Source organism: Anopheles bellator, chromosome 1 (genome assembly GCF_943735745.2).
Source record: "Anopheles bellator chromosome 1, idAnoBellAS_SP24_06.2, whole genome shotgun sequence".
Lineage (NCBI taxonomy): Eukaryota > Metazoa > Arthropoda > Insecta > Diptera > Culicidae > Anopheles > Anopheles bellator.
Genome location: NC_071285.1, coordinates 41,993,176 through 42,020,884, shown reverse-complemented (window position 1 = coordinate 42,020,884; position 27,709 = coordinate 41,993,176). Strand labels below are relative to the sequence as shown.

Here is a 27,709-nt window from a genome sequence, read left to right as displayed (position 1 = left end):
GCTTTCGAAATTTGGAAAAGTTCCCAAAAGTTTCGGGTTCACGGGAAGCAAAAAAAACCGACGAAACATTCACATCATTTGTTTTCCCTTTTTTATGTTTTCCCCTTGTCTCACTAGGTCCTGTCTGGACCGCACCGCACACCGCAGGTTCCCGCAAGGGGCAATCCGAGCCATTCGTGGGACCGTTGGGTCGTAAACTGCTGACTGAACTTCCGGCTTCGGAGCGCGCAGCAGGATAAGAGGGGCCAGCGTACCGGTTGATACCGGAAATTAAAACAATAAACAGCTCAACGGTGCCAATCGGAACGCATGTTTGTTTTTTGGGGTCACGCTTTTACGCTTTTACGATCGTTCGTTTCGATCATAGAAATGTGTTAACCCATGTTTTCGGAACCCTGCCCGAAAAGGAGCTTGGCGAGCATGAAAGGAAAATGTGTCGGAAAGGTCCGACTACAATCCGACAAGTCGAACCCAGAACAAATTCGCGAAACATGTTTAACGAAACAATCGCGGCCAGTAGCACGATCAGGTTCACTAGTTCGCTGCCGGAAAGGGATGTAACCACACCCCGGTACCAAGAATTAATGTGGCCAGATCAGCTTGCCTGCAAAATCTTTGGCTCCGTGCAGATTACGTGGGCAGTACAAATATTGATTCGCTGGAAATAAATATTCCCTGCCGGAAGTGCGGCCACCAGCTGGGGCAAATTAATTGCATTTCAATCCCTTCGCACTTGCTTGCGCGTTGTTGTTTTTTCTTTGCCCCGAAGTCCGGAGAATTTATGTTTCGGCCACACGATGCAGCAATGCGAAATCCGGCGCACGTAGAGAGTTTTATGTGCGAACCGCGCTTTCGTGCTCCAGTGGCCCAAAAGGTGGCCCACACCGCAGCATCGACCCAGAGCAGCCATTAACTCCGTTTCCGTCGAGAGAGGTTAAAGATGCAGGTCACAACAGGAGGCCGTAGAAGCTTTTGCTGCGAAAATCGAAATCGGAATGCACCATCGATTGTTGCACTCAACCCTTATCCGCTTATTACACGGTTTTTGGGGGGACAAATAATTGTGACAAATGCACACAGCGCAGCTGAAAACAAACGGTAGAATCATTGCATTTCATTTTTTGATGCCGGAAGATTATTTTAACCATTGCGATATGCAAAATCTTAAATGAGTGCATGGATGTTTGCATTTCCCGACTGCAAATTCGCCATTTTACTATTAATGCCACTGTAATGTATGTAAAGTTTGTAACGAAAGTGAATTGCTTCGTCGGAGAGAAAAACGTTGAAGCAGAATAAAAATAAAAAAGTGCGCAGCCGGTAGGATTCGAACCTACGCTCCCAGAGGGAATCTGATTTCGAGTCAGACGCCTTAACCACTCGGCCACGACTGCCACGCTTATCGAGCACGCACGCACACGAGCACGTTCAGGAGCACGCACACGTAAAATTTGTTCAGGCAAACCCCCCTATCAACAAAACAACCCAAACAACCTTACACGCAATGCTGTCTCCAAATTTCCTACTCTCGCAACCGCCCCAAAGCAATCTTGTTTACTCCACTTGAAAAAGTTCCGAACCTCCAAGAACTCTACCGTAGCCCAGCTGTTCGGTTCACCCAAAACAATGGAAAAGTCCAGCACGATCGTCAGGACGTCGTACGGAGAAAGCGTATAATGTATGCGAAATGAAATATTTAAACACTCGACACTCGCTCGACGTCATTGTCTGGCCGGCTCGGCCTCGATTCGGTTCAGTTTTAGCGGTTTTCGTTCTCATTGCGGACTAAGAAAACGCCAGCTGACCCTCGTCAGCAGAAAGTTACGAGCTGCCAGAAATGTGTTCACTCCCTTCCCTGGCGGAACCTTGAACCGTGGAAACCGGAAGCACCGTACATGGACGGCAACAAGGGCGGGAGTTTGCACGAGACCTAGGCGAACGACATTCCCGGAACGTTTCGAGTGCACTGTACCAGATATTCTAAGTTAGCCCACTAAACGGTTCTTATCCTCGCTCGCTGCTTGCGTTAGCTCTCCGAATGCCCGCCAACTTCAACCTGCAAGCCTGCTAACGGGGCACCGGTTGTTTAAACTGTTCCATAAATATCAACACAAAACCCTGATGTCAATAATTGCTCAACCCGGCAATGGACCGATCTTAAGAGGCTGAGGAGGGTGTGGAGACGACATTGCAGAGCGAGGACCCCAAGCGGTTGGCTGTCTGCTTGCTTTCGCATCATGTCCTGGCCGTTGACAGCAGTGCATTTCAAAGCAGTGGTTCTGGCTCTTGTGATGTGCTCGAAATTTTATTATCAAACATGCCTGAGATTTGGTTAAATTGAAACACATTCCTAATCCAGTCAAAAACATTTCCTAATCAACAACATGATTTTAAGAAGAAAATTATACAAACAAAATTAGAATCCTAAACCTAGCCTAACAAGTTTTCCCTAATCAACGAAGGGAAATAATTTCTTTTCGAAAAAATGCGAGCTACAAAAATGAACCTGCTAAGAACCTCTGATGGCACAGTGCACCTCACCGGACCAATTACGATTCACGTCTCAAACGGACCCCCACCTAACCGTACAATCCAAATATTCATAAACGTTCCTGCCAGCCTGTTTTCCGAATGTATTTCGCAAACACTCCGTTCACCAGCGCAGATACGGACCCTGAAGGGGGCACGTGTGCAGAGCCGTGTGCTACCACTTCAGGGACCATATGTTTGCGCTTCACAAGACATTTTGGGAACCAATTTGCACGGGTTGGCCACAGACTGTGAGCTGAGCAAACAGTATGCATTCGTTCCCCACAAACTGCAATTTTGGGGCAACGCATAAATCCTTCTCCTGTGTTATGTTGCCCGGGATGTCTCGGTGGAGCGTAGTGGAGTTAAATTAAAAATTAAATGCATTTCGAAATTAGGAGAAAAAATTGAGATTTGATGACCAGTACGAGCAGTGGCTTCGACCGGGTGGTCTAATTAACATGCAGCCTCCAAGGGGAGCACCGTGCAAACACGACCCAACCCGGCGTCGTTTGAACCCAGCTTAATAATTTACTATCGACCATACACGCAGTCGGTGCACGGTCGCATAAAGCCGGGCACTGCAAGTCGACTCATTAATAGCCGGTAATCCAGGCGAACCAGGCAATGCGGTTCGGTGTTCCACAAACAGCGATAATTTAATTGCATACCGCTATCTAATATTAATATGCATCCCGGGTTGTGTGTATCTCGCGGATGTGCCTGGGTTATGTGGATCAAACTCGCCTTCGGAAACGGAACATACGTGCACCGGAAGCAGCTCGAATGTGATGGATCCATTTAGGGAGGGCCCCGGAAGCCGGGAAGCTAAATCCCGTACACGTGAAAGCCGACAAATCGTAATCAGGAACGGACAAATAATTCATCAAATTGTAAAGTAGCGACCCAAAGCGAGACTTCATATTAACTTCTAAAAAGCTTCAATACAGGGGGCAATTCAAAACTCACTTGATTCACTTTTTTGGCGGGTATTTATTAAATCCTATGTTAAATATAAAGTCAATATTTACAAACTGGCACTTATTGCATTAGTTCTACTAGTTGGTTACCTGTTCGGTACGCCAGCACGCCTCCATAGGAGCTGTGCAGCTATTTAAAAACAACCGATGACCATTGTAGCCTGCAATTCTTCTAGCATCATTCCCGGGCACCACGCACGTCGTAAACTTTCGTTACAATCGCGCCTTCAGGCCTAACCCGGCACTGGGCAGCTGGCACTTCCTCTCAATCGTCGTTGATCAACCGCATTCGCACGTTCCGCCCGAACAGACTTCGATTGTGATACTCATCGACCGCCCGTGCCGCGTCGTGACGGTTCAGAAACCGAATCATCGCTTCACCGGTCGGCTTTCCGTTGTCCAGGTACCGGCGGCGAATGTTTTCGAGCGGAAGGTCAAAATCACGGAAAAACCGCTGCAAGTCTTCCACCGTCGTTTTGTAGGCGAGATTAAGCAAACCGACCGTGCACGGTGACGAAGGTCTGCGATCATCGTCCGGTGTCCTCCCGTTATTCTCACGACTATCGTGCCGGGCGTCGCGCCGACCACCACCACCTCTCGGGCCATCCTGCCAGCGCGACGAGGACCCTTTCGTGCGCCCCTCGTTGTGCTTTGCAATCGCGTCGAACCTCTGCATCAGATCGGCCACCTGGCCCCGGTCGAGATGGCTGGCGAACACCTTCCGGCGGCCGAGATTGTGCGACGACTTCGATTCGGCGTGCGCGGCCTCACTCGGCGACTCAAACTCGACCAAACACTCGCCCGTCCGGCGCTCATTTTCGTCCCGCACCAACAGCACGTTCCTCGGCCGGAACCCATCCTGCACGAAGAACTCGTACACGTCCTCCTCGGTCACACTGAAGTCGACATTCCGCAGCAGCAGACAGGTGGTGCGATGGAACAGCTCGCTACTGTCGTTGCTATTATTACAGGGGCCGCCAACACCGGCACCACCAGCTGAGGAACTGCTGTTCTTTCCGCCCGATCCCCGGCGCCGTGGATCGCGCTGGCTGGGGCTCTGGAAGCCGCCACCGTTATCATTATCATTGTCCCGGAAATTGTGTCTGGTTTCGCTCGCATCACTCATTCGCGATTCCTCTCGGAAGTCTCCTAGGTTCGCCCGCAGCTCAGGGTCGTTCCACGGTGCCACCATACCATCGCCAGGTGATGCCATGTGATCCTGCGAGCCACTCCTCAATCCGCGTTGCTGCTGATCATCGTCTTCGGCCCAGCTCCTGCTCCTATCCAACAGCCAAGGAGCGGTGCTCTCTAGATATGGTTCGTTGAAAAACTTATTGTCCTGGTCGCTATTGTTGTCGTTCGAAGCAGAGTTGGCGGCATCTTGGCCGGTGCTGAACGGTGGGGGGTTACCGACACGGGATCCACCATCCCGATCAACGCGACTGTCCCCGCTATCCTGGCGGAAGTTTGACCCAAACAGGCCCATCCTTGCACTCCGACCAGCGGCTTCCCTTTGGGAAGCATCCTGAACTTGACTGTCGCACCGTGCATCCGTGTCACGCTCGTTGTTATCTGCGACCGGATTTTCGTACTCGTTCTTCGCCACCTCGTAGTCAATTTCAGGGCAGAGCCGCACCGTCACTCGCTTATTGATGATGTAGTGCCGGTTCTCCTGCTGCCAGGCTTCCCTGGCGTCCTCCTGCCGGTGGAATCGCACGTACCCGTCGAGCTGCTTCGGGAGGTGATGATTCTTCACGATCAGCACCTCGACGACGGTGAAGTCGGAGAACATCTTCATGATGTCCTGCTCGGTGGTGAAGGTCGGCAGGTTCCATACCAACAGCGTACTCGTCGGTGGGTGACCTTCGCCCGCTTTGCGGCCACCGTGCTGCTGTTGTCGCTGCCGCTGACCCGATTGTAGCTGCTGCATGCGCTGATCGTCGTGATCATCATCGATTTCGATCACGTCACTATTATCGTTGGACCGTCCACTGAACCGGCCTCGGCGGAATGATTCGCCACCGCCACCACGCTGGTCATCCCACTTTTGCGAGGGTTTATCATTCCCGGACGGGCGGTACGAGTCGATCGCTTGCTCAAACTCCTGATCTGTGATCGATTCTATATGCAGGGGTGCCCGCCGCAGAATCGCCTTGTCGCGCTGCAGGGCCGCCAGTTTGCCCTCCTTGCGTATGAACTGCAAGTACGCCATGCCCGTCCGCCGACCGTGCAGATCGTTTATCATCTTGATGCCCTGCGTCGAGATTGGCTGCTGTTTGAAGAAGCGCCGTATGTCACCGTAGCCGATGCTCGTTTCGAGGTTCGTGATGCGCACCGCATAATCGCTGGTCGGACTCTTGATGCTCTGATAAACGCTGTCCGGAAGCGGAGAAGTGCTGCGGAACGCAGCACCATTGTACAATGGCACCGGTGGCGATATTTTGCCACTGCGTGCCGGAAACACGCTGCTACCCTGTTGAGCCTGAAAACGTGAGCGCTGCTGGTCCATGGCCGTTGAAGTGTGCAGGCCAAAGATCGGTTCACTCTGTTGGTTCGGTACCCCAACACCGTACATTGGCTGTGTCGCCGCATTTCCGGTAAAGCCCTGCTCCATAGAACTCCACTGGTTCGGCGAGCGTGAGTCCCCGTAACGGTCACTGAACCGGGACGCACGGATACGGGTGGAGCGCCCGGGTTCGGTGCGATCACCGTAAGCATTCGTCTGTTCCCGGCTGTCAGTGCGATCCCGTGACCGCGAATGGCTTCGCTGGTGCCGGCCACGACCAAACCGATCGCGGCTCGAACTACGGCTGCGACTGTTGCGAAACCGTCGGCTATACTCGCGACTCGAACTTCGTGAACGGCGATCGCGCGAAGAGGAGCGACTGTGACCGTCCCGTTTGAACGCCCGATCACGGGAGGACGATCGACTGTGGCGGCGATTGCGGTCGCGAGACGACGAACGGCTCCGATGCTGATCGCGCCGTGGACCTGATGGCGAACGGCTACGGCGCGGCTTGTTCAGCATTTTCCACTGGCTTTCGCCCGTGCCCGTGGCGTACCCATTACGATCGCTGCTCAGCAGTGGCGTCGTGTTGATGCCGGTGGCAAGAAGCCCGGACCCAAACGCACCCGCAGTGTTCCATGGTAACTCATTTTTGGCTACATCAGGCGCCAGTGTCGGTTGCTGCTGGTGGCCTCTGTATTCATTTATCGCCGAGAGCCACCCAGCAATGCCGGAACTGTTGGCGGCACTGTTAGCAACGGGGACGGGGCCGGAAGTGCTGACCGTGCCCGATAGAAACGATAGACCCGGGATCTCCTGATACGACGAGTCTTGCGTTAGCAGTGGACTCGCAACGGCCGACGGTGCGATGAGTTCGTTAGTTTGCGCCAAGGTCCGTGGTGCACTTTGTCCCAAAAAACCGGCCAAACTGATGACCGGTGGTTGAGGCTTTGACTGCTGGTGCTGTGCTGCCGCCGACGGTACGCCGTGGGCCAGCGACGCCGACAACGACGACAGTGCCGCAGCAGCGACAGCACTGATGGGGGCCGCCATCGCGTTAAAGTTGGACTGACCCGTCGTTGGCGTCGTTAGCTGCGAAACCACCGCCTTCGGGGTGGCGACGGGTGTAGGAGCCACACGACTCAGCTGCATGTAGGCCAGTGCAGCTTTCCGGGCCTGCTCAATCACTTTCTGCATCTCTGCGCGCGAAGACAGCAGCAGCGATATTGTGACGCCTTTCATCTGGCGCCCATTAAGCGACATCGCCTGGCGGGCATCCTCGTCGGTACTGTTATCGTTCGTGTGTGGAAAGAAATATTATAAAAAGAAAAGGTAACATAAAAAACGCACTCATTTAAGACAAGAACACATAGAAACACAGAAAGTAGATCCACCCCGAGGATGATAGAAATGACGATCAATCGCAAGCCGGCCATTCTTCACTGTCCACGCGGTTTGTAACTCACGCTTAACAAGATCTGGTGCTGGATCTTACAAAACTTTTGACTTTATTTTCATCGTACATTCGGATACCACAAAGAAGGTATCCTTCACGAGATTCAAACTTACCCGGTACACCAAGCTACATTCGAATCTTCAACTCTTCAACTGTTTATCAAACGATTGTCTAATCGCCATTTTTCTAACCGAGAGAAGTCGTTTTACATTTACTTACGGATTCTTGCAACGAAAAATGAATATCAACCACCGAGAGCTTTAGTTTGATATGGATTTGAATTTTCTTTCTCGAAATATTGATTTTTCAGACTGCAAATCACCTCGCCATTCATTTTAATATTGGACCGCCATTTGAGCACAAGACAACTATTACTTTGTTGCCTCTGATTAACACTTGGTGGGCTGGTTCAAAGTCTATTGAAACCTCGCGAAAATAATCAATAGTTATCAGTGGGAGGCACTTTTGATAACAATTGACCAAATAGAATCATAACAATAACTATTGCAAGGAAAAACAGGTTTGAGTCTATCGGACTTCCACCTTTTCATCTTTGACTCTTTGAAAACTAACCAACAATGGTTTGCGGAGCAATGATTTGGGTCACATGAGAAAATTTTTTGTGTAATTCTACACTAGAGCCTTATAATGGCCGTTGAATAAAACGTTCCTTTCCATCAAATGTGAACTGAAGTTGTACTTTTCGTCGATAAATCTGAACACAGTCTGATTTTAAATTAAAAGTGCACACATGAACACTTATCAACATTTGGAGAAGAATTGATGAATTGAACGGTATGTAAAGATGGATTGGAAATCGTCGCAAGAAAACGTTGAGAAACGAATTGCGCCGTAAATCAAGCATCGCACAATCTCGTGGAATGCATGCTCGCCACATTATTATGGACTCACTGAAGGACTGGCTGTTGGCGCAAAATACTTCTCTTCGACATTATGGAATGCCACTCATAAGGCTTACGTTTCATCGTTAATTATTTGTCCATATTGAGCTGATATTGGCTTTGCTTGATTGCACGCCATACTATTGCTCTGACTGCAGTTCTACCGCGCATCGTGAATCACTGTCACTCTTTTACAGTACGGAGAAAACTCCCGATACGACCGTGCCGTTGATAACAGAGGGGGTTAAACGCACGGTGAGCCCTCCCCGAGAAGAAATAATCCAGTTTACGTATCGGCGGAGTAAAATCCGAAGGAAGGAGAAATACAAACCAACCACCGAACGCCGCCGACCAGGCAGACGGGAGCAGCCGTCCGGAGATGATCTCTCAACTCGAAGATCCAGTTTTGCGATCCCATCCATTTTTTCCACGACAAACTGGCTCGGTGCTGTCGTTGTCGGTGTCGTTTTGCTTCTTTCTACTGCGACCATTACCAGATCCCGACGCGCACCCGAATGAACGAACTTGATCGTGAAAGAAAGTACTCACCAGCGACTGTTCGAGATCATGATCGGATCGTCTACTCACTGCCTCCGGACGGCTTCCCACAGACGGCACCATACTGGTCACAATCAGCTTTTTGATGTGCGCGGTCGCACGGCAAGCACGTGTTCGCGCAGTTTTAACGTAATCGGTCGCTGGTGGCGACCCCCAAGGGATAGCGTGTCTTGAGGATACTGCAGTACGTGTTATAATATTAACTTATCATGCAATTGCACTTCCGACTAGGCGACACTATTGCGCGAGCGCTTCCGAGTGGGTTTCGCCGCTAGATTCGCTTACCGTCCCCGCTCCGAACGCAGCACGTGACATAACACGTCGGACTTGGGATCCGAGTTTCAACTAATAACTAGTTGGTTCAAGTTATTAGGTCCCGCACCCGGCGATCGAGTGGTGCGGACCTGTACGACTGCGGTACAAGGACCCCGATGATTCAGATTCCGGGGACCGGTAAGGTTTGTTAAAAAATTAACCGACCACAAAAATACGGTTCACCGGGGGGAACCGGGTTCTCATTAAGAACGACTTTCGCTCAAATGAGGAGCCTGTGCAAAAAACTGCACTGTGGCACATGGCAGGCAATATGGCGGGGCATGCAAAACTGTTGCACAACTGCATGCGATCTGCCGGAATTGCTGCGGCTGAATTTGTTGTATAACAAACATTTCCTACTCACCAGCAGGTTACGCGCGGTGCACAGCGTCCAGAGTGGCGCGTGTGTATCTTCTCCCCAGGCCCTGGACACCAGGAAATAAAATCTGACGACAACCTCGAACTGGACCGGTCGTCCGGCTTGCAATTGACATTGTTTTCTATCATTCACTATCGAAGCTGAAAGGCAACCGTTTCCGGTGGTGCGGGGAATACTACGGGAGATCGATGACAGTTGATGGTAACGTCTTCAGTATGTCCGGCAGTTCCCGCCACTCATGAGAAACTTTACCGGCCGAACCTTCCTGAAGAAGTTACTCTACCCACGATCATCGCGCGGTACGTTATCGTGGGGCCTCCACGAAAATATCTTCCACCAAAACCGGCCACCACCGGAGGGTCCACTGTGCGAGCAAAGTAGCTTAAATGCAATACAAACCTGAACGCAATGAACGCGTCGCCCAGCTCACCGCCGACAATATGCACGCCACCATCTGGAATCGCGAGCCCTTGGAAAAAGTTGCGCACATCGGACGCATTCGCCGTCAAGGGCAGGTTCTGCAGGCGAATGATCACACTCATGCTGCCCTTAAAAGCTTACGCGTTCGTGTAGCGACCGTCCGCCGGAGTATAGGAGAAGAATTGGGAAGCTGCGAAAGCTGCGCTCGATTTCCTTTTTTCTTTCGACCTATCTCCCGTGCTCCCGCCGTGACACACACTCACCAAAACCGAACCTGGCCGAATGCACAAGTTTCGTTTTCTTTTCGTTTCAAATAAATCGGTGCAGGGTTTGCGAGAGCGCTCGTCGGGCGCTAGTACACACTTGTCTTCTTGTCTTCAGTATGCGGATAATTGAACAAAACTAGTAACGATCTGCCGTGTACTACGAAGCGTTAGTCCTGTGGTCACTGCGGTCAAGACGCTACACAGCCGGTGTCCTCGAAGCGATGATGCGGGTGTAGTGGCAAAGAAGCTCCGTTCTTCCGCTGTTTCCTATTTGAGGGGACACCCGTTCGATTGCACCGATGTCGTGTCGTTTCTAAAATCGAGTTTAGGTAAAGAAAATAAAAAAAAACAAATGAACTATAGATAACTCAAAGTAGCGATACGGGAAGTGAGAACTGGAAAAACGTGTGCGCTACCAAAACTGTCGCATTAAAATAAATTTCAAATCTCGGATACATTGTAACGGAAGAAGCATTACCGGCCCTGGCTAACGGTGTGACACTGCCCGTTGTTTACTGATTCTTCACCCTCTACGATCGTCGGTGATCAACGGCTCGCTGATATCACATCACTCCATCAACCTATCAGAGCACAACAACCTGGTTGCCTCTCTCGCTCGCTGACGGAGAAGAAGAACCTGTTTTGTGCCCGTCCATAAGCATACCCGTATTTAGTTGTAAAGGCTCATAATCGCATTCGGTCCCGTAGTAAATGCAAAAAAGTGAAGCAGCTGCAGAGGGTGCACCGCAAAGTTAAGCTCAAAATGAAGTGGAACACATGTCTTAACTATCCATTTTGAATACGCAGATGTGTTCCGTTTAATGCACTCATATGTTTTCTTTCGCAAAAATTTGAAATGAAGATTGCATTTTCCGACACTAAAATCGCATCCGCGGTGTTCCTGATTTTCCTGAAAACCACCGTTACGACCGAGAATAGTGTAAAATGAGATACAAGATCAACTGATGGGGACGCATTCGATCACACTCGCGACGGCCGTTATAGTTTCTTTCCAGTCGACCCTCATACTTTTATTAGATGCGAAGAGACGTAAAGAAAGAGACGTAGAGAGCAAGACCCGCGAAAGAGACCCCCCACGGGGCCGATCGTCGTTGTGCTTTGAAAAAATAAGCCTAATCCAGCGATCGTGAATGATCTCTCACGACTAGTATAAGGACTAGGCTTCTCTCGACAGGGAGAAGAAGTTGGAAAATCCCTTTCCCCATTTTCACTTCCAGTTCGGGAGGCACACGAGCGAGGAACGGAAAAAGTGCGTCGAAACTATAAAGTGACTGTGATCGGACGGAAAATCGCACAGTCTCCGTCAGATCGACCTTCCGAAACGCCGTATACCATCATTTTCTTCTTGCGTACTCCTGGTGGCACACCATTAGTAAAGGCAACGTGTGGCAAACCCGGACTTCCCTTGTGACGACCATGCAGCAGTTAGTGAAAGTGAGTTGCAACCGCGTATCGGTCGCTTGTGAATATTCATTACTCCCTCCTTAAAAGGATGCCCACAGTGCACGTTGAACTACGTTCGGATTATGTGACATTGCTGGAAAAGATAAATTGTGCTGTAAACTAATGGCACCTTAAGTTATCGATAAACGTTCAGCCGATTGTCGCACGGGTTAAACGTTTCAGGCAGGAAATTCCGCGATTCTGTGGAAAACGCCATGGATCCGAATCCGCGCAAACGTTCCGCGATAACCAATCGATGAGACTTTCAGGCGTTCGGTTTTAGTAGAACAAATATATTTACAAAAGTAAAATGCAGTCAATGTGTCTCACACGATATTGGACCCTCCCGCAGCCTTTGAATCACCGCCCGTCATCAGCGGACACTGACCCTGCCGTCTCCGGTGGGAGGCGAAGTTTGGCCGCCAGTTCTAGGATGCGTGTAACCTGCTCCTCCGTTAGCCGCTCATCCGAGTCCTCGATCATGAGCTGAATGTGCAGCGGTGAAGATGGTGGATCGTTCACCATCATCAGGCACTCGTTCTTGGTCAGGTTGAACTGCTTCATCGCTTGCAGGAACTCGACGATGCCGACCTGCGTTTGCTCCTTGCACGCAGTGTCCTCCAGATACTGCACCGTCTCGTACGTGATGGTGGCCAGATTGCGAAGTCCGTACTTTGTTTTGTTGCTCTTCATGTTTTTAAGCGCCGCCATCACCTCATAATTCGTGAGGATAGCCGCGTTAGGATTAACTATCTCCATACTAAGGCTAGCGCTATCCGAGATCCCGCAATCGAAAGTGTGAGTGCTGTCGGTGAAGGATTACAACGTCACGGATTGAAAACGGGGATCGTCTAAACGAGTGGTCGCGGTGTGAAGGAAATTGATGTTTGCGCGTTAAAGACATGTTAAACTCTCTAACCGACTCTAACCAGATAAATTAATCAATCTTATATCCATCTTTTTTTGCTAAAAACAAAATCTTACGGCTTTTCCTTCCCTATTCCTTTAGGCCCTCCTAGTGTGGCAGGCAGTTTTCGCCCTCCGAGCAATCGTGATCGATGGCAAAGCGCTGGAAATTGAACATCCACACAGCTTTTCCGTGTTTAAACGAGGCGTCATGTTGGGCGATGTGTCCTACAGTTATTCGGCGACCGATATGGGGTCGCCGGAGAGCGGTCGCTACAAAACGGTTACGGTGATCAAGAACATTGCGATGCCCAAACCGACAAGCACAATGTTTAACGATCGCACCGAACACTTTTACGAGACGCTCGAAAAGGGTATCGCCGGTACCAAGAAGCACACCCAGGTGGAGTACTGGCCACCGAGGGAGGACAATCATTTGCAACAGAAAAAGGAGCAATCGGCCCCGAAGCAGCAGATCACGAGCACGCACCGTCCCTACCGACACAGACAGCAAGACTTTGGTGCGAAAACGCTGAATACGCCCGAACCAGCGGCGATCAAGGAAGTGTTCCAGGAGGAAGCTAAGCATCCGATCGATTTGCTAGAGTTGGCAAAGTCAGCCGCCCTAACGCTCAGCCAGAAGGCGAACGTTGCGTCGGGAGAGAATACTGGCCCGGTAACCTTCCCGCTTGATGGCGGAAAGTCGACGATGAAGAAGAAGATGAACGGAATCGTCAGCGTGGCCAAGGAGTACACCAGCGTACTGACAACTGATCCACTCGAGCGCCAAACAATCGTTAGCAAGTTGAAAACGAAAGTGGATCCACCGATGAAGGTATCGTTTAAGGAGTATCCCGCATCCAGCGGGTCTAGTGAAGAGATTCCACTGAAGGACTTTGAGCAGTCGGAGTACGTTTTCAACCACAAAACTGGATCGTTCGAGTTTCGGTCCGCATCGAAGGCACCGAAGGAGGTGCAGGAGTACTTGCGTGCCAGTCCGTATGGGTACCGGGAGCGACCAGTTTCTGTGGGCGAAGAGAAAACGATTGACTTTACGCTCAACACGAACACGTACAACACGCCCAAGGAACTGCTGTTTGCCGAGCTGCAGAATGCCGTGTCTTCGCGCAACGTTACCATGATCAAGTCGTTGGCTGGACAGCTGGAGGAAACGATCAACCTCGGAAAGATCAACTTTGAGTCACTGAAAACGGAAGATTTTAGCCGGCGGCCAGCGGAAGCTCCAGCAGAAACGACCACGGGGCGGTCAATGATCGACTTCGGCTTTGCTAACATGGAAACCACTACCGAATATCAGGAGGAACCAGTTACCGAGGCGCTTATCATGGCAATGACGACCCTGCCACCGACGACCACAACTACTAAACGGCCGGTGCGCTACATTGCACCACGACTGAGAGGCTTTAAGCGATTTTCCTCGAAGAAACAGAACAACTGACGGTGACAAACGAAAGACGATGCGTGCATCTCTAGCTAATCCTTTGTTACACTAGATTTAACTCAAGCAGAAGCCACCTGCAAAACCAGGCCACTATTCGCTAAAAATACGAACAACAGGTGACTCCGCGGGTATTTTATTTATTTTCCACCGGACGGACACGTGTGATGCTGGACGTTTATTAAGAAACCAAAATAACACGTAGTCCGGAAGAGAATCTCAGTTTGTTGTCCATGCTAAGAAGAGGATCGTTCCTCATTTTGGCGTTCTTATTGTACTGCTCAAGCAACCGAAATAAACGTAAATGCATGTCTTTTCATCAAATGTAACTAAACGTGATTATTGGTAGTGATCAAGCCTTGTGAAATTGAGAATCAATCGAGCAATTCCGTAATCGGTTAATAGTATTCTTTCGGATTTCGGTATCACATGGTATGAAGCACCTAAAAAGCTACAAAAAAAATAAGAACCAAACGCGGAACCAGCGTTACGGAGCAGTAACTTCCGATCAACTTTTTGCAACTCCACAAGTTCATTTGTTGATTCTTACCTAGAACATTCTGTTTTTCAACTCCATTAAATACAATAAATATCCATCAATAACAATTACTTAATATCACAACCGTGTGATATGGATGTTAGTTGAAACGTTTTACGCCTTGAAAGCGCTGTGATTGAAGGTCTTGGGTAACTGGGGCTTGATAAAGAGTCAAAATGGAACCGAAAGGGTCATAGGTTGGCACCACATAAAGAGCATTTCTTCCGGCCACCGTCAACATAACCGTCGACTTTCTGGATTAAGCAAACTGCGTAAACAGTGAACAGATTTAAATTAGTCGACGAACAAAAAGAAAATCCGTGTTGAGATATAAAAGAAAGCACGAGATTGATGGAAGTTTCCTTACTGGCATTGTGTTATTTTTAAAGCTTGAATATTTTGAGCCCAAATATATTCAACATATCGCAAACAGGAGAACATTTACACTAGCCTATGAATTCTTGCCACTTTGATGTGAAATGTATTCGTAACTCTCTGAACTCAGGAAATAAAAATAATAAATCTTATTAAAGCGTGGAGGTTAGCACCAAACAAAGATCAAAGGCGGTGCATAATATGTAAAAAAGCTGAAGGATTTTTGTAACTGTTTCCTAGAAACTGAGGTTTACGATATAGTTTACTAAACTCTTGTGCAGATTGACGACGGTGTTTTATTTGACTTCTTTGTGAAAGACAATGTGAATCATTAGACGCACTCGGTGGTCATGTTAAAATCAGTAATCAGCATTAAACGCAGTGAAATTCGCAGGGGCCACTTAGAAATTCTCAGTGTCAGTGTCATTCGCCTTCTTAGCCAATCTTACTGATTTCCCCCCACCTGTCCGAACCCGCGTTCTACGTCGGAACACAGCTGCGCACATTGAAGCTAACCGAGCCCTCACGGGTACTATGGGAATCAATAATCAAGTTTTTTATTCAATTTTTAATACTATTTCACTGTTTTCTTTACAAGATTATGGGCAACGTAAAGGGACTCGTTACGGCGTTCAGCTTACAAAATTACGCCGTTGCAATGAATACTTTGGAAAGGGTGTCGTTTCCGTAACTAGGAAATACATACTCTAGGCGCATACACACACACATGGTTTTTTCACGCAGAAGGTCGGGTTACGCGAACAGCAAAAGGATGAAGGTTTTCTATCTTTCGCTCGCACTGAAACTTACCTAAACACTTCGAAAACTTATATTCCACGCACTACAGTACTTGTTCAGTATATTTTCAGCGCCGATCTTGCGCTACAGTGAGATAGAAATATTAAATTTCCTCTGCTCGGCCAACGAAAAAGCAGCGAGCAAAGCGTTCCTAGCTTTTTGTGCCTACTGTCACGCGCTGCTTGCTTCGGGGCAATGTTGGTAGCACTGGGCCGTAACACTACCTGCTTCAAGCGTTACCAGTTGTCAACCCCCGTAACGCTAGCTGCTGGCGTCCCGCGGACCGGTACAAAACAAACCGGCATTTCCTTACGTCAACATGGGCGACCCGGATCCCGAACAGCCGATAGAAATTAAAACGGAACCGGGGGAAAGTGAAAACGACGCCGAAAGCGTACTACCCACACTCGAAATCGGTTCGTTGCGACAACTTTTGGACCGCGAAGTGGAGGTTATCGATCTGACGGAGGACGATTATCTGAAGGAATTTCAAACCTTCCTCAGCACACTTGCCGAGCGGCGCAGTGACATCGAAGCACGTTCGGCCACTACCAAACTTAAATCCAAAAAAGTCCGCTACGTGCTGGGTGTGGCAGTGGAGTATTTGGAAGAGATCTGCTTCCACCAGGATTCTTCAATATGCGAGCTGTTCGATTTGCAGTTTAAAAATCTGCTCATGTATGGACGTTTGGTAGAGCAAATTCAAAAAGAAGATATGACTATCTACAGCCTCGATGATGGAACTGGTCGGGTAGCGGTATATTACAAACATACACATGAGAAAGAGAAAGGTACGTTTTTCGATCGTTTGTGTCCGTGGCTATCTCACAATCCGCTTTGCAGGCATTCTCAGTAAACTGGACTACCTAGAGCATGTTCTACGCGACGCAAACCAACCGCTGAACGATGAGGGTGTGCCGGAGTCGGTCGAATTGAGGAACCATTTGAAAACGATAATTGAAATGACCAAGGCTAACTGCTTAAGACGTATGAATCACCCAGCACTCGAAACGCGATGCTTCGTCCTGGGAGTCCCGTTTATACGGCACGACGATACCGTTGCAATTTACGCCTTCAGTTTGTTACCTGAACTCGAGAGAGGTAAATCTAGTGAATTGTTTTGGAAAAGTTACCTGATATCCTTCTACGAACCGTACTTTACGGACGAAGAGAACGAAACATGCTCCGACGAGTCTGCTACCGAAGCGGAGGAGGTTAACGAAGGGGAGGCGGTTAGCGAAGCGGTGGAGGTCAGCGAAACGGAGAATCTTAGCCATGCGGTAGTTAGCGAATCGACAGAGGTTGGCGAAGCGGAGAGGGTTTCCGAAATGGTGGAGGTTAGCGAAGCGGCGGCTGGCAATGCGGTGGAAGTTAGCGATGCCACGGAACCTAATGAAGTGATTTGAGTCTCTAATTCATCTCAAATGTTGATTACTGTTTATTATCTGTTTATCCGAATATAAGAGCCTGATCGTAGGGAATATTTATTCTTGTTACTATCGTGTATTGATTGCGCCATTCTTAAACCAAGCGATATAAACTGCTCCCTAAACTTAATCGAACTTTGATTACTAAATCAACCGAAAAATACATCAGTGATCCGCCATCGACAAGCCGATGGTAACGATGGTAAGTTTGGACAGAGTGAGGCACGCAAGGCGCTTTGTTTCAATTCCGTCGCTTGAGGGTTGGACGAGAAAAACAAATACGTAGCTAAAAACAAACAGAATGAAACAGCCACCACACAGTCATTTGCAACACATGAACACCACCGCTCATCCAGTGCGTCTGCCGTTTTCTGGAGTGCCACGTTAGGCGGTCTTGGCACGCATAGCGGCACGTTTGCTGGTGACGGCCTGGAAACCGGATTTAATACTAGCGACCGAGCAACGCGAACCGCACGATTCGCACTGTAGGAAGAACAGTCGCGTATCCTTCTGCAGAATGGTGTCGGGCGAGCGGCAGGTGTGGCAGGTGACGTACTCCTTGATGTATCTTCGAAGCACGTTTTCAATCTGTTTCGGCTGGAAGCGACCCTTGATGATTAGCTGATTGTTTCCGTCGACAGACCCGCTGGTTCCCAGTTCAGCAAGCAGAAAGTCCAACAAATGCTTCTGGAGTCGATGCAGCGTTTTGCAGATTTCCGTAAAGTTGGCAAACGATGTTTTCTTGGTGCCAACCCGCAGAACTTGCGGTGGTCGCATCACAAACTTCGGTTTGCGACCACCGGCCATTTCCGGGTTCTTGTCGAGAATGATCTCAAACACACGGTTCAGCAGTTCGTCATAGGTGTAATCGCGATCGGAACCGGCCCATGTAGAAGCATTTTCATCCACTGTTGATCAGATTTCATTGCAAAAAACGGAATGAAAAATAGGTGAGTTAATAAAAGTATGCAAGTCGGATAAAACTAAACTTAAAACTTAAACTAAAACCAAACACAATCGATTAGAATACCATGTTCGATGACGGCTCCATCATTGTCGGTAAGGCATGTAAAATCAACGCAATGGCAAAATATCGTCAGATTTGAAACATTCCTCAACCCGTGGGCGATTTCAATCACTGGCCTGGGTGAATATTCCCAAAGTGGCTTTCACACAAAAGAACTTACCATTATCCTTATCATCGTCCTGTCCTTCCTGACCGTCCGCCAATTCTGCCTCCATGAGTTCCGTAAGATCCTTCTTCTTCTTTTTCTTTTTCTTCATGCTAAAGTCCATCTTAAAATCTTCATCTAATCCATCGTCGGCGCCGGCGCCTTCACCATCTTCACGGTTCTCCTTTCCCTCAGCATCGCCATCAGCCGATCCCGTTGGTAGCGAACCTTCCAAATCGTCCAGATTGAACGGCTTCTTCTTCTTCTTTTTCTTTTTGTTGAAGTTCTCCAGGTCGAGATCATCTTCTTCATCGCCGGCAGGTTTGGCTTCAGTGGCCACGGGCTCGGTTTCGGCCGCACCTTCTGTCGCTGCCATCGCGGCATCCAGGTCGAACGGGGTCTTCTTCTTTTTCTTTTTCTTCATCAAAGAAGGGTCAAAGATCTGCGTGAGCAAAGACAAAAGATTAGAAAGTGTCCAAATTGTATACATTAACCGGTATACTATCAACACAATTTAATCATGAAATGTACGAAACCATAACCTAAATCGCAGACCGTAGCATAGCAGGCTGTGCTGTTACTCTGCGCCAGCGATGTGGCTGGTTTCTGACCAACGAGGCACACATATTCCTCGCCTATTTCCATTTCTCAGCTTCTGAACATGAACTTACCGCATCTTCTTCCGCCATGGCTAGCTCTGGCACTCGGTAACACACGGATGTAATTTGCTAACTGAAAAAATTGCGATTAAACAGCCTTTTGGGAGAAATAAATCTGGCGATATTGCATCAGCTTTTCATGAGTCTCGAAATGACAGAGAAGAAGCACGAATGCGCCTGACAGTTCTGTTCCTTCGCTGTGTTTGCTTTGTCAGGAGGTAACGCCTGTAACGGAGTAACGCCGTTAGGAACACTCGTTTGGGCAGTTTCAGTTGGCGAGCGTTTGGACACAAAAAATTTCACAATTCACAATTTTTCCATGAAGGAAAAATATGAATTAATAGTCTGCAGTCGGCATCAATCGATTATCACCTGCCCATGGCAGGTATTCATGGAACAAAACAGTGGATTTTCACTCTCATTCGTGATGCTTAAAGTATGGTCAAACCGTCTATTCAATAGACAAAAAATGGATTTATTTTTACTACAACCTATATTTGAGTTTCATGTAGTGGGAATTTATTCTCGTAAGCCACGTAATGAAGGGTCAAAATTATAAACTACACACAACACACAAACTCCCCTCGTTAATCTACTCAATTCCGTACAGCTTCAGTGTGCGGTCCATACTGGTCGATGCGATATACTGTGCGTGTTTTCCGAACCGAACGCCCGTCGCAAGTGCCGTGTGATCGTTAAATACCTTCAACTCTTGCCATTGCTTGCAGAGGTAAACGCTGAAAACGAAGAAATCATTATTGTGAGTATCTCTGACATACGTACCAAATTCATGAGACACTTACCGGATGTCGGTACCCGCTATGGAAAGATAGGTTCCGCTTTGGTCGAAGCACAAATCCTTCACCTCGTATCCATCGTCAAGCTGAATGGTTTTGAAGTTTTTCAACTTTCGCAAATCCCACAACTTCACGCACGCATCATCGGCGGCAGTAGCAAGATAGTAACCGTTTTCCGAAAACGAAATCGCCGTTATGGGACCGGTATGACCGGCAAAGTTTGCCACATTGCTTTGCTCCTTCAGATCCCAGATCTTTACTTGAGAATCTTCCGTTCCAGTACCGAAGATCAGACCGTCCGGATGGAACTGCGCAGTGGTCAGTCCATGATCGGCCGTGTCCGCCACCTTCGTGAGCAAGCGCCCCGAGCGGATATCCGAGAAAGCCCAATGCTTATCAGAAGACGTAGACAGCACGTAATCTCCGGTCGGGTGTAATGAAAGTCCCGTGACCGGACCTTCATGGCAGCGAAGCAGCAGCTGCGTCTGTGAGGTGGGTACATGCCACACACGGATGCTTGCATCCGGCGACGTCGTGATTACGGTATCTTCCTCCGGGTGGAAAATAACCTTGGTCACCTTTTTCGTGTGACCCTTCAGTATAGCAACGATCTGTTCGGTGTCCTTGTTGAATACCGTCGCATTTTTGTCATTGCCACCGGTGAGAATTTTGCTCTGATCGGAATGATTGATATCGAGGGCCAAAATACCAGGAACACTGGCCGAATGCAGACCCGGATGTGATGCGAGCATTAAGAAACCTCGGATCTTTTCCTGGCTCACCAGTTCCTCTGGTACGGTTCGTCCCTTCTTTTTACGCTCCTGCGTCAACACTGTGGCCTTATCCTGCAGCTTCTGAATAACTTCCACACTCATGCCAGCCTGCTCGACCGGCTGTGTTGCAACGCCGCCCGCTTCCGCCGCAATGGATGGTTGCGGAGCGGCCTGAATGGCTGAAATGCCAGTTTGAGGTTTCAGTGTGGCCAATGCTTCCCGAGCCGCAGCCACTTCCTTGTTGAGCCTAGCAATTACGCGACAAGCGGCATCGTGCTGATAGAGTGCGTGGGACAGTTCCTGTCTGGCAGTTTGCAGCTGCTGCCGCTGGGTGAACGCATGCAGCATCAGTGCATCCCATTCATCCTGCATCGTTTTCAGTGTCGCCGGAATGCTAGTAGCACTCGGTGGCTTCGGCCGAACGATTGGTGGCGCTTTGGTGGTAGAATAACAAAATACGAGAAACGAAAGATTACCGGTAAGAAGTGGTAATTCAATGATATTTTTACTTACTTTTGACATCAATCAATTCGTCGGCCGTCATTGGCTGCCCGTTAATAGGGTCACATTCATTCTCCACAATGTACTTCTCGATGAGTCGTCGCTCGAAGATGGCACCGGATTTCGGTGATATGCACGGGTGTTCCGGTACCTCATTCGATACTGCACAGAAAGGGAAAATGTTTATAAGCGGTATAACCTCACTCTTCGCGTTAGTTGAATACAAACGACTACACAAAGAAATAGGTGCAGTTGTGCGCGATACATACTGCTGCAAACTAGCGACATGATGACCAATAAAAGCGCTTCTTTTCGTCTCACCAAACGCAACACAAAACTTTTCGGTTGGAACAAATTTTTGCCGAAATTTGCAGACGCTTCGAGCCTTTCGCTCTTCGAGTCCCAGTCGCATCTGTCACTCTGGCATTTGACAGCTCGTGATTGTGCTCAATTTTTGAGCACACTGAGCACAAACCATAAACGAATCACATCACTAGATTCGTGAAAACAGCTCAAAATCTAACTTCCCAAAAAAATTACTTAATGTTCCAACTATGCGCTCACTATCGTTTCTTCGTAGTTATCTCTGTTTTCTGTCTTGATTCCCCTCTTTATTTCTAAATCGAATACTTTCGCGCTGCGGGAACTACCCGTGCAAGAAATTTGTTGGACACTAGACTAGACAATTCAACCCATTGATCGGCCCCACATAGGCCTCAAAAACTGGTGGTATTCCGAAATCGATTCTAGAGGTTCTAGAAACTATTAGGTGTATACGTTGAAATTTATCGTTTACATATAGGGGGCGCTACTGTTGGATAGAAGGCACAAATGTCATTAAATAACTGTCAAATGTCAAGCTTAGGCATCTGTCAACAAATCTGGATCATCACATTTGTCAATTTTTCCATTGTGAGATTGTTATTAACACGAAACCATGTGCGAATTCGAGCCAACAAAGCGTCATTTGCGGGAAGTGTTGTTGTATCACTTCCATCTGAAGAAAACTGCAGCCGAAGCATGCCGGTTGCTTCAGGAGGCTTATGGCGATGCTGTTATATGCGAAGCCACTTGTCGTAATTGGTTTCGGCGCTTCAAAAGTGGTGATTTTTGCACTGAGGACAAGGAGCACCCGGGACCAGCGAAGACGTTCGCAGATGGAGAGTTGGAAGCATTGCTGGAAGATGACCCGTGCCAAACACAAAAACAGCTTGCAGATGCATGTGGAGTGGACCCAGGAACAATTTCCAGACGTTTGAAAGCGTTGGGGAAAAAAAGTAGCAAAAAGTAGTGGCTAGCGACTGACACTTCTTCGATTGACTAGTTTGTTAAGAGTTTTGAACAATAAACGATTCAATTTGGTAAAAAAACGATAAATTTCTACGCATACTCCTAATACCAAAAGTGAGATTACAGCATAGTTCTCATAGTAGTGTTAGCCGGTATAAGTTTTTTCGTTGAAACTTTCAAACGATTTTCCCATTCGGGTACTTTCTTTCATATATGCTGACGTTGAATTGAATTGGGTAGGTCGAACAATTTTACCTTAAGATCACTCTACAATACAGGTTGTACGAAAAGTCAGCTGGCTTGAGCCAGCTTCATTAAAAAAGCAATTGTTAGTTACTTGCATTGAGATGTAAACAATTGGTTCCATCGTCACTAGCAAACGCATGCAAAAATGACAGCGCGTGTCCGACGCACCACACAGTTATTTTGGAGAGGACGAAAACAGTTCCTGGAATTTCGAACCTCCGGCTCTTGGTGCAACCTGTATATTAGAGTGACCTTGCCACCCACCATTCGGGCGCTTCGGTTCAACTTCGCTTCGTGGCCAGTGTTCGTGTTAACCCGCGGTAGTAGCGAGATTTCCAATTTTCCAATTTAGCAAACGGGATTTCAGTCGAAAATGTCGGTTAATCTGCGGTCAGTTTACGCGTTTGCTAGGGAGTATCATCCGAAAAAGGAGAACCAAAAGGACATTCAGTACGGAACGGCTGGCTTCAGATCGCAGTGAGTATATTCGTACACAAAACATGGTGAAAGGAATGCGCTCGATCTGAAAGTGAATGGTGCCATTTACATTTACTTCCTGTACTCGGGCGATCGCCTGCTACGGCAGAAAACTTGAACAAGGCATCAAATTTCACTCCACTAACTAACCAAACCGTTCTTATCTCTTTGTGCTTCCCACATTGGCTCTTTTCGGCTCATTTGCTTTCTCCATTAGCGCCGATAATCTGGACTACGTTATGTTCCGCATGGGAGTGCTGGCGGCATTGCGGTCGCGTGCAAAGGCAAGCCAAGCGATTGGCGTGATGATAACGGCCTCGCATAACCCGGCCCCCGATAACGGGGTAAAACTAATCGATCCACACGGGGAAATGCTCGAGCAAAGCTGGGAGCGGTTAGCTACCGACCTGGTGAACGTAAGCGATAGCGACCTAGTGGCCCAGGTGGCCAAAATCTGCGAACAAGAAGCGATCGACAATAATGCGGCCGCCCGCGTTTTCGTGGGCATGGACACGCGCTACCACAGCCCGCAGTTATCGCGTTCGGTAATGAACGGAGTAATGGCGGTAAAGGGAATGGTCCAAGAATTTGGTATCGTTACGACACCGATGCTGCACTACTTTGTGACGTGCGCGAACACACAGCACGCCTACGGATTGCCAACGGAGGAGGGCTATATGGGCAAGCTGATGGGTGCCTTCCGGGCGCTGCGTGGAGATGCGGCTGGCCAGCACGGAAACTACCGCAGTCAGCTGTTCTACGACGGAGCGAACGGTGTGGGATCCCTGAAAATGCTCGGATTCAGCAAAAAACTCCAGGACACTCTGCAGGTGAAGGTGTTCAACAGCGAGGGGAATATCAATTTCCGATGTGGGGCCGATTTCGTCAAAACAAACCATTGCGTTCCGGACGGATTACCAGAAGCCGCCGTTCCGGGCGGACGTTGCGTGTCGGTGGATGGCGACGCCGATCGGATTGTTTATTACTTCACAGACAGTGAGGGAACGTTCCACCTACTCGACGGTGATCGGATAGCGACACTGTTGGCTGGATACCTGAAAGAGCAGATCGAACAGTGCGGCGTTCAGATGAAGATGGGTTTGGTGCAGACAGCCTACGCCAATGGTGCATCGACGGATTACATCGTTAACCGGATGAAAATACCTGTGAGCTGTACAAGGACGGGTGTGAAGCACTTGCACCATAAGGCGCTCGAGTACGATATTGGTGTATACTTCGAGGCGAACGGACACGGAACGATCATCTACAGTGAACGGGCCAAGGACTTGATTCGTGCAGCGAGCAACGACCAGCAGCTGACTGAAGAGCAGCGTCAAACTGCCGATCGATTGTTACAATTTATGGATCTGACCAACGAAACGGTTGGTGATGCCATTTCGGATATGCTGCTGGTGGAAACGGTGCTTCACACCAAGGGATGGAGTCTTGAAAATTGGCTCGGAAGCTACACCGACCTGCCGAACGTTCTGGAGAAGGTGTACCTAACCGATAGGAACGTGATCACAGTTACCGACGCCGATCGGATCGTTGTAACCCCTGCTGGACTGCAGGAAGCGATCGACGAGATTGTGAACAAGTTTCCGAAGGGCCGATCTTTTGTGCGACCCTCGGGAACCGAAGATATCGTGCGGGTGTACGCAGAGGCAGACACACGGGCAAATGCCGTGCAATTGGCCCATGAGGTGGCTAACCTTGTATTCGACCGTGCTGGCGGTATCGGTAGCCGTCCGCAAAAAATGGCAATCTAATATATTAGTCGCACAAAGACATCGAGGGAGAAATCTAGGCTTCATCGTGTGCTACTGTAACTGCCAAACAATTGAAATTATTCACAATTGATCGCTATCGCGGGCAATCGTAGACGGTGCTAGAGAATTTAGAGATTATGATTTACGGCAACATTTAAGGCACATGGCTAGGCTAGAGATCATTTATGTTTATACTGTCAGTTAAAACTGAGAAATTAGTTGTGTTTACCGTTTGGAAAGACTTGTTTTAATTTAAATTGTTTCAAAACAGAAAATATAGAAAAGCTAAGATAAAATATTTAAAATTGGAATGGTATCGCATTAGCGTTCTCTCATTTATTCCCGTCGCTGTTCGTTTCTTTGATATTTATGCTCGATTCGTTAATTCAAAGTTACCATAGCAACGTTTGTAACCGTTTATCGGAGAACAGTCACAGTGACGAATTTCATCGATTAAGTGCAAGTGGTTCCGATTGAATACACGCTCCAAAATGTTCTGGGGGTTTTCAGAAGCTCTAGATTTCGTGCACGAGTACAATAAACTGCTTCCTGAGGACGCAGCACCTCCAGAATCGTTGAATATTTTACTTTTTGGAGGCGGAGATCCTCGGCATGTGTTGGCGGCGGCAGCCAAACTCTTCGAAACCCCTAAACTAACTGTGAACTTTTACTGCGTCGAAGGATGTATAGAACTGATCGCCCGTCAAATGCTCCTGGTATCGATCGCTTTCGAGAATCCGGCGCTACTGTCCGTGAAGGGAAAAACGCACCTTTTCATGGACCTGTTCGGCAATACGCTCATTCGTCCGTTTAGCACTGCGTACTTGAATGGCAAAGCATCCGTTTTAACCAACATCGTCACCGATCACGAATACGCTCAACGGTATGCTCCGATATTCGTCCTGGACGCACTTAAATACAAGGAGCGCGATCAGCTGGAAAATGTGTTTCGATTCTGGACAAACGGCCCGCAGCATGTGTTCAATATTGCGCGATACTGGGACGATCGTGTACGAGTGCAGATGGGCGAAAGGTACGATAACCGGAATGGGGCATTCGATTGGGACCTTCAGATGCGGTTGCGTGAGAACGGTGCCAAACAAATTTGTCCACAAGAGTATAAGCACTGGCGTGAAACGGGTATAGCGTTTACGTTTCCCGAGTACGAACAGACTGACCCGAACAAAACGTTTGCCGTTGGGTTAGTGCGCAACGGAATGGCTTACCACCACCGTGGATCGGTGGGCGATAATGCAACAGGCCCGTACATATCATTTGGCCAACACGCTCCCGAAGAGCGGCTGATACATTCAAAACACGGTGTAAATGATTTCCGTTCGACAGACATCACCGAGCGGAACGTGCTGCAGATAGTGTACGAAATACAGGAGAAGCAACCGTATCGGTTCGATCCGCGCGACATTCATCAGTTCGGAGCACATCAGCTAGACATGGGAAAGAGCCTCAACAAATATGAATCACGCACAGATCCGTTACAGGCCGTCAGCTACGAAGCGAGCCCATTGCTGGAATGCAACAATCTAAAGGTGCACTTTCTTTCCGTCGAAGACGTTCTACGGGTGCAAGAGGGCGATAAATTTTCGAATCGATTCGATGCTGTTTTTGTGGCATCGAACTACTTTTCGCTTCTGAAGGATGATTTCGCACGCTCGTGGAAGGATAGGTGTTTGGTGTGCTGCGAAACTCGTCAATTGACCACATTCAGTAAGGAAGAAATCAACACTCATAATGAGGCGATAAAGGTGTGGGCAAAACGAAACTCTCTCCAGCCGGTAACAAACTTTTCGATCAACAAAAATTACTCCGTGCTAATGTACAAGCACCTCGGATAGGGACAGTGGGTTGTATTTAAAGCTAATAAACATTAGAAACAGAAAATAGGAATGGCTCTCGGACCTCTTCTACGATGTGGCAATCTCTTTCAGCGGGCCTTCGAGGTAGTTCGCAAGAGCTTCGGCTTTTTGCTTCAGTATTCCCAGGCCAACATTATCCCGTGCGTAGAGGCACAATAGCAGATTAGCGACCTGGGTGATCACTACGTTGCCATTTTCGCACTGAAGGAACACATACTGCAGCCGGTCTTCACGAAACGCATTACGGCCATTCTTCTCATACACCGACCAGATGTTGCTGGCGATCGCCGTCGTTACGGTAGCATCACGATCTCCAAAGCCAGAAAACGCCAACAGTGCTCCCTCGTGCGTTAAAAGTCTGCAAAAGACACAATTTTCGCTTGAGACGATACTTCAATAAAAAGACTAATGCATGTATTTACATTGTGTTTTCCACTCCACCCGTATTCGCTTGGCTTAGCACCGATGTGAGCACTTTTGGTTGAAGCATTTTGCTCTGTGAACACAGTTAAACAGGACTTATCACTACTCAAGGCTGGAAATTTTGGAAAATTTTTGTCACAATCTACAACTCGCTTTCGAACTAAAGCGAATGTTTTTGTTTATTATGAAGATTTCAGTAGCTGTCAGAGTAGCACAGTTCTGCACAAAATTTTCGTATTGTGTTCCATTCAGTAATAATAGTGCCATTTAATATTGGAACCACCATGGTCAATATCAAAAGCATTCACTGATTGTTCAATGACTTCCAATAGTTTGTAAAAGGCTTTCAAACACGTGGAAATCAGCATTAGCACCTGTGAACAAGCATTAGCAGCATTGGAACAAGTGTTTAGTTGAACGAATAATACCCCATTCAAACTGACATTTTCA

The 27,709-nt window shown here is 48.3% G+C and overlaps 9 protein-coding genes and 1 non-coding gene across 10 annotated transcripts; 4 read left to right on the top strand and 6 right to left on the bottom strand.

Moving 5' to 3' along the window:
- Positions 1–1,312: 1,312 nt before the first annotated feature.
- Trnas-cga (transfer RNA serine (anticodon CGA)) lies at positions 1,313–1,394 on the bottom strand. Its single transcript has one exon. It is a non-coding gene; the product is annotated as a tRNA-Ser (tRNA).
- Positions 1,395–3,569: 2,175 nt separating this feature from the next.
- On the bottom strand, positions 3,570–10,167 carry LOC131215631 (uncharacterized). The gene is made up of 3 exons (XM_058210021.1): positions 10,025–10,167; positions 6,350–7,303; positions 3,570–6,307 (listed from the first exon to the last, which is right to left on the bottom strand). The coding sequence occupies exons 1-3, from the start codon at positions 10,165–10,167 to the stop codon at positions 3,775–3,777; spliced, it is 3,630 nt and encodes a 1,209-aa protein (XP_058066004.1). The 3' UTR covers positions 3,570–3,774.
- Positions 10,168–12,119: 1,952 nt separating this feature from the next.
- Positions 12,120–16,005, bottom strand: LOC131216146 (DNA-directed RNA polymerase III subunit RPC9). Its single transcript, XM_058210559.1, has 2 exons — positions 15,864–16,005; positions 12,120–12,580 (listed from the first exon to the last, which is right to left on the bottom strand). Exon 2 carries the CDS (start codon positions 12,532–12,534, stop codon positions 12,136–12,138), a length of 399 nt encoding a protein of 132 aa, XP_058066542.1. The 5' UTR covers positions 12,535–12,580; positions 15,864–16,005; the 3' UTR covers positions 12,120–12,135.
- Positions 12,659–14,140, top strand: LOC131215630 (uncharacterized). The gene is made up of 2 exons (XM_058210020.1): positions 12,659–12,664; positions 12,785–14,140. Exons 1-2 carry the CDS (start codon positions 12,659–12,661, stop codon positions 14,138–14,140), a joined length of 1,362 nt encoding a protein of 453 aa, XP_058066003.1.
- A 165-nt stretch (positions 16,006–16,170) lies between the features above and the next one.
- LOC131215628 (uncharacterized) lies at positions 16,171–17,322 on the top strand. Its single transcript, XM_058210019.1, has 2 exons — positions 16,171–16,642; positions 16,695–17,322. The coding sequence occupies exons 1-2, from the start codon at positions 16,171–16,173 to the stop codon at positions 17,255–17,257; spliced, it is 1,035 nt and encodes a 344-aa protein (XP_058066002.1). The 3' UTR covers positions 17,258–17,322.
- Positions 17,272–19,261, bottom strand: LOC131215684 (eukaryotic translation initiation factor 2 subunit 2). The gene is made up of 3 exons (XM_058210079.1): positions 19,122–19,261; positions 18,466–18,892; positions 17,272–18,186 (listed from the first exon to the last, which is right to left on the bottom strand). The coding sequence occupies exons 1-3, from the start codon at positions 19,137–19,139 to the stop codon at positions 17,663–17,665; spliced, it is 969 nt and encodes a 322-aa protein (XP_058066062.1). The 5' UTR covers positions 19,140–19,261; the 3' UTR covers positions 17,272–17,662.
- Positions 19,262–19,611: 350 nt separating this feature from the next.
- LOC131214882 (pre-mRNA-processing factor 19) lies at positions 19,612–21,579 on the bottom strand. Its single transcript, XM_058209219.1, has 4 exons — positions 21,450–21,579; positions 21,193–21,342; positions 19,913–21,113; positions 19,612–19,846 (listed from the first exon to the last, which is right to left on the bottom strand). Exons 1-4 carry the CDS (start codon positions 21,466–21,468, stop codon positions 19,702–19,704), a joined length of 1,515 nt encoding a protein of 504 aa, XP_058065202.1. The 5' UTR covers positions 21,469–21,579; the 3' UTR covers positions 19,612–19,701.
- Positions 21,580–23,048: 1,469 nt separating this feature from the next.
- On the top strand, positions 23,049–25,357 carry LOC131205645 (phosphoacetylglucosamine mutase). Its single transcript, XM_058197834.1, has 2 exons — positions 23,049–23,193; positions 23,411–25,357. The coding sequence occupies exons 1-2, from the start codon at positions 23,090–23,092 to the stop codon at positions 24,960–24,962; spliced, it is 1,656 nt and encodes a 551-aa protein (XP_058053817.1). The 5' UTR covers positions 23,049–23,089; the 3' UTR covers positions 24,963–25,357.
- Positions 25,358–25,379: 22 nt separating this feature from the next.
- Positions 25,380–26,919, top strand: LOC131205647 (dynein axonemal assembly factor 3 homolog). The gene has a single exon (XM_058197835.1). The coding sequence runs from the start codon at positions 25,454–25,456 to the stop codon at positions 26,813–26,815; it is 1,362 nt and encodes a 453-aa protein (XP_058053818.1). The 5' UTR covers positions 25,380–25,453; the 3' UTR covers positions 26,816–26,919.
- Positions 26,772–27,438, bottom strand: LOC131205649 (ragulator complex protein LAMTOR2 homolog). The gene is made up of 2 exons (XM_058197837.1): positions 27,259–27,438; positions 26,772–27,194 (listed from the first exon to the last, which is right to left on the bottom strand). The coding sequence occupies exons 1-2, from the start codon at positions 27,324–27,326 to the stop codon at positions 26,885–26,887; spliced, it is 378 nt and encodes a 125-aa protein (XP_058053820.1). The 5' UTR covers positions 27,327–27,438; the 3' UTR covers positions 26,772–26,884.
- Between the last annotated feature and the right edge of the window lie 271 nt (positions 27,439–27,709).

What these genes read in the sequence shown, in the direction of transcription:
- LOC131215631 (XM_058210021.1), bottom strand. Translation starts at nt 10,167, where the DNA reads ATGAGTGTGATCATTCGCCTGCAGAACCTGCCCTTGACGGCGAATGCG. An exon ending in GACGCGTTCATTGCGTTCAG is followed by an intron (nt 7,304 to 10,024) that starts GTTTGTATTGCA and finishes GAACGATAACAG; the next exon opens with TACCGACGAGGATGCCCGCC. An exon ending in TCACGAAGTTCGAGTCGCGA is followed by an intron (nt 6,308 to 6,349) that starts GTATAGCCGACG and finishes CCGTAGTTCGAG; the next exon opens with CCGCGATCGGTTTGGTCGTG.
- LOC131216146 (XM_058210559.1), bottom strand. Translation starts at nt 12,534, where the DNA reads ATGGAGATAGTTAATCCTAACGCGGCTATCCTCACGAATTATGAGGTG.
- LOC131215628 (XM_058210019.1), top strand. Translation starts at nt 16,171, where the DNA reads ATGGGCGACCCGGATCCCGAACAGCCGATAGAAATTAAAACGGAACCG. An exon ending in TACACATGAGAAAGAGAAAG is followed by an intron (nt 16,643 to 16,694) that starts GTACGTTTTTCG and finishes TCCGCTTTGCAG; the next exon opens with GCATTCTCAGTAAACTGGAC.
- LOC131215684 (XM_058210079.1), bottom strand. An exon ending in GGACGATGATAAGGATAATG is followed by an intron (nt 18,187 to 18,465) that starts GTAAGTTCTTTT and finishes TCTGATCAACAG; the next exon opens with TGGATGAAAATGCTTCTACA.
- LOC131214882 (XM_058209219.1), bottom strand. An exon ending in CGAATTGATTGATGTCAAAA is followed by an intron (nt 21,114 to 21,192) that starts GTAAGTAAAAAT and finishes CTACCACCAAAG; the next exon opens with CGCCACCAATCGTTCGGCCG. An exon ending in ATAGCGGGTACCGACATCCG is followed by an intron (nt 19,847 to 19,912) that starts GTAAGTGTCTCA and finishes CTTCGTTTTCAG; the next exon opens with CGTTTACCTCTGCAAGCAAT.
- LOC131205645 (XM_058197834.1), top strand. Translation starts at nt 23,090, where the DNA reads ATGTCGGTTAATCTGCGGTCAGTTTACGCGTTTGCTAGGGAGTATCAT. An exon ending in ACGGCTGGCTTCAGATCGCA is followed by an intron (nt 23,194 to 23,410) that starts GTGAGTATATTC and finishes TTTCTCCATTAG; the next exon opens with CGCCGATAATCTGGACTACG.
- LOC131205647 (XM_058197835.1), top strand. Translation starts at nt 25,454, where the DNA reads ATGTTCTGGGGGTTTTCAGAAGCTCTAGATTTCGTGCACGAGTACAAT.
- LOC131205649 (XM_058197837.1), bottom strand. Translation starts at nt 27,326, where the DNA reads ATGCTTCAACCAAAAGTGCTCACATCGGTGCTAAGCCAAGCGAATACG. An exon ending in GGTGGAGTGGAAAACACAAT is followed by an intron (nt 27,195 to 27,258) that starts GTAAATACATGC and finishes TGTCTTTTGCAG; the next exon opens with ACTTTTAACGCACGAGGGAG.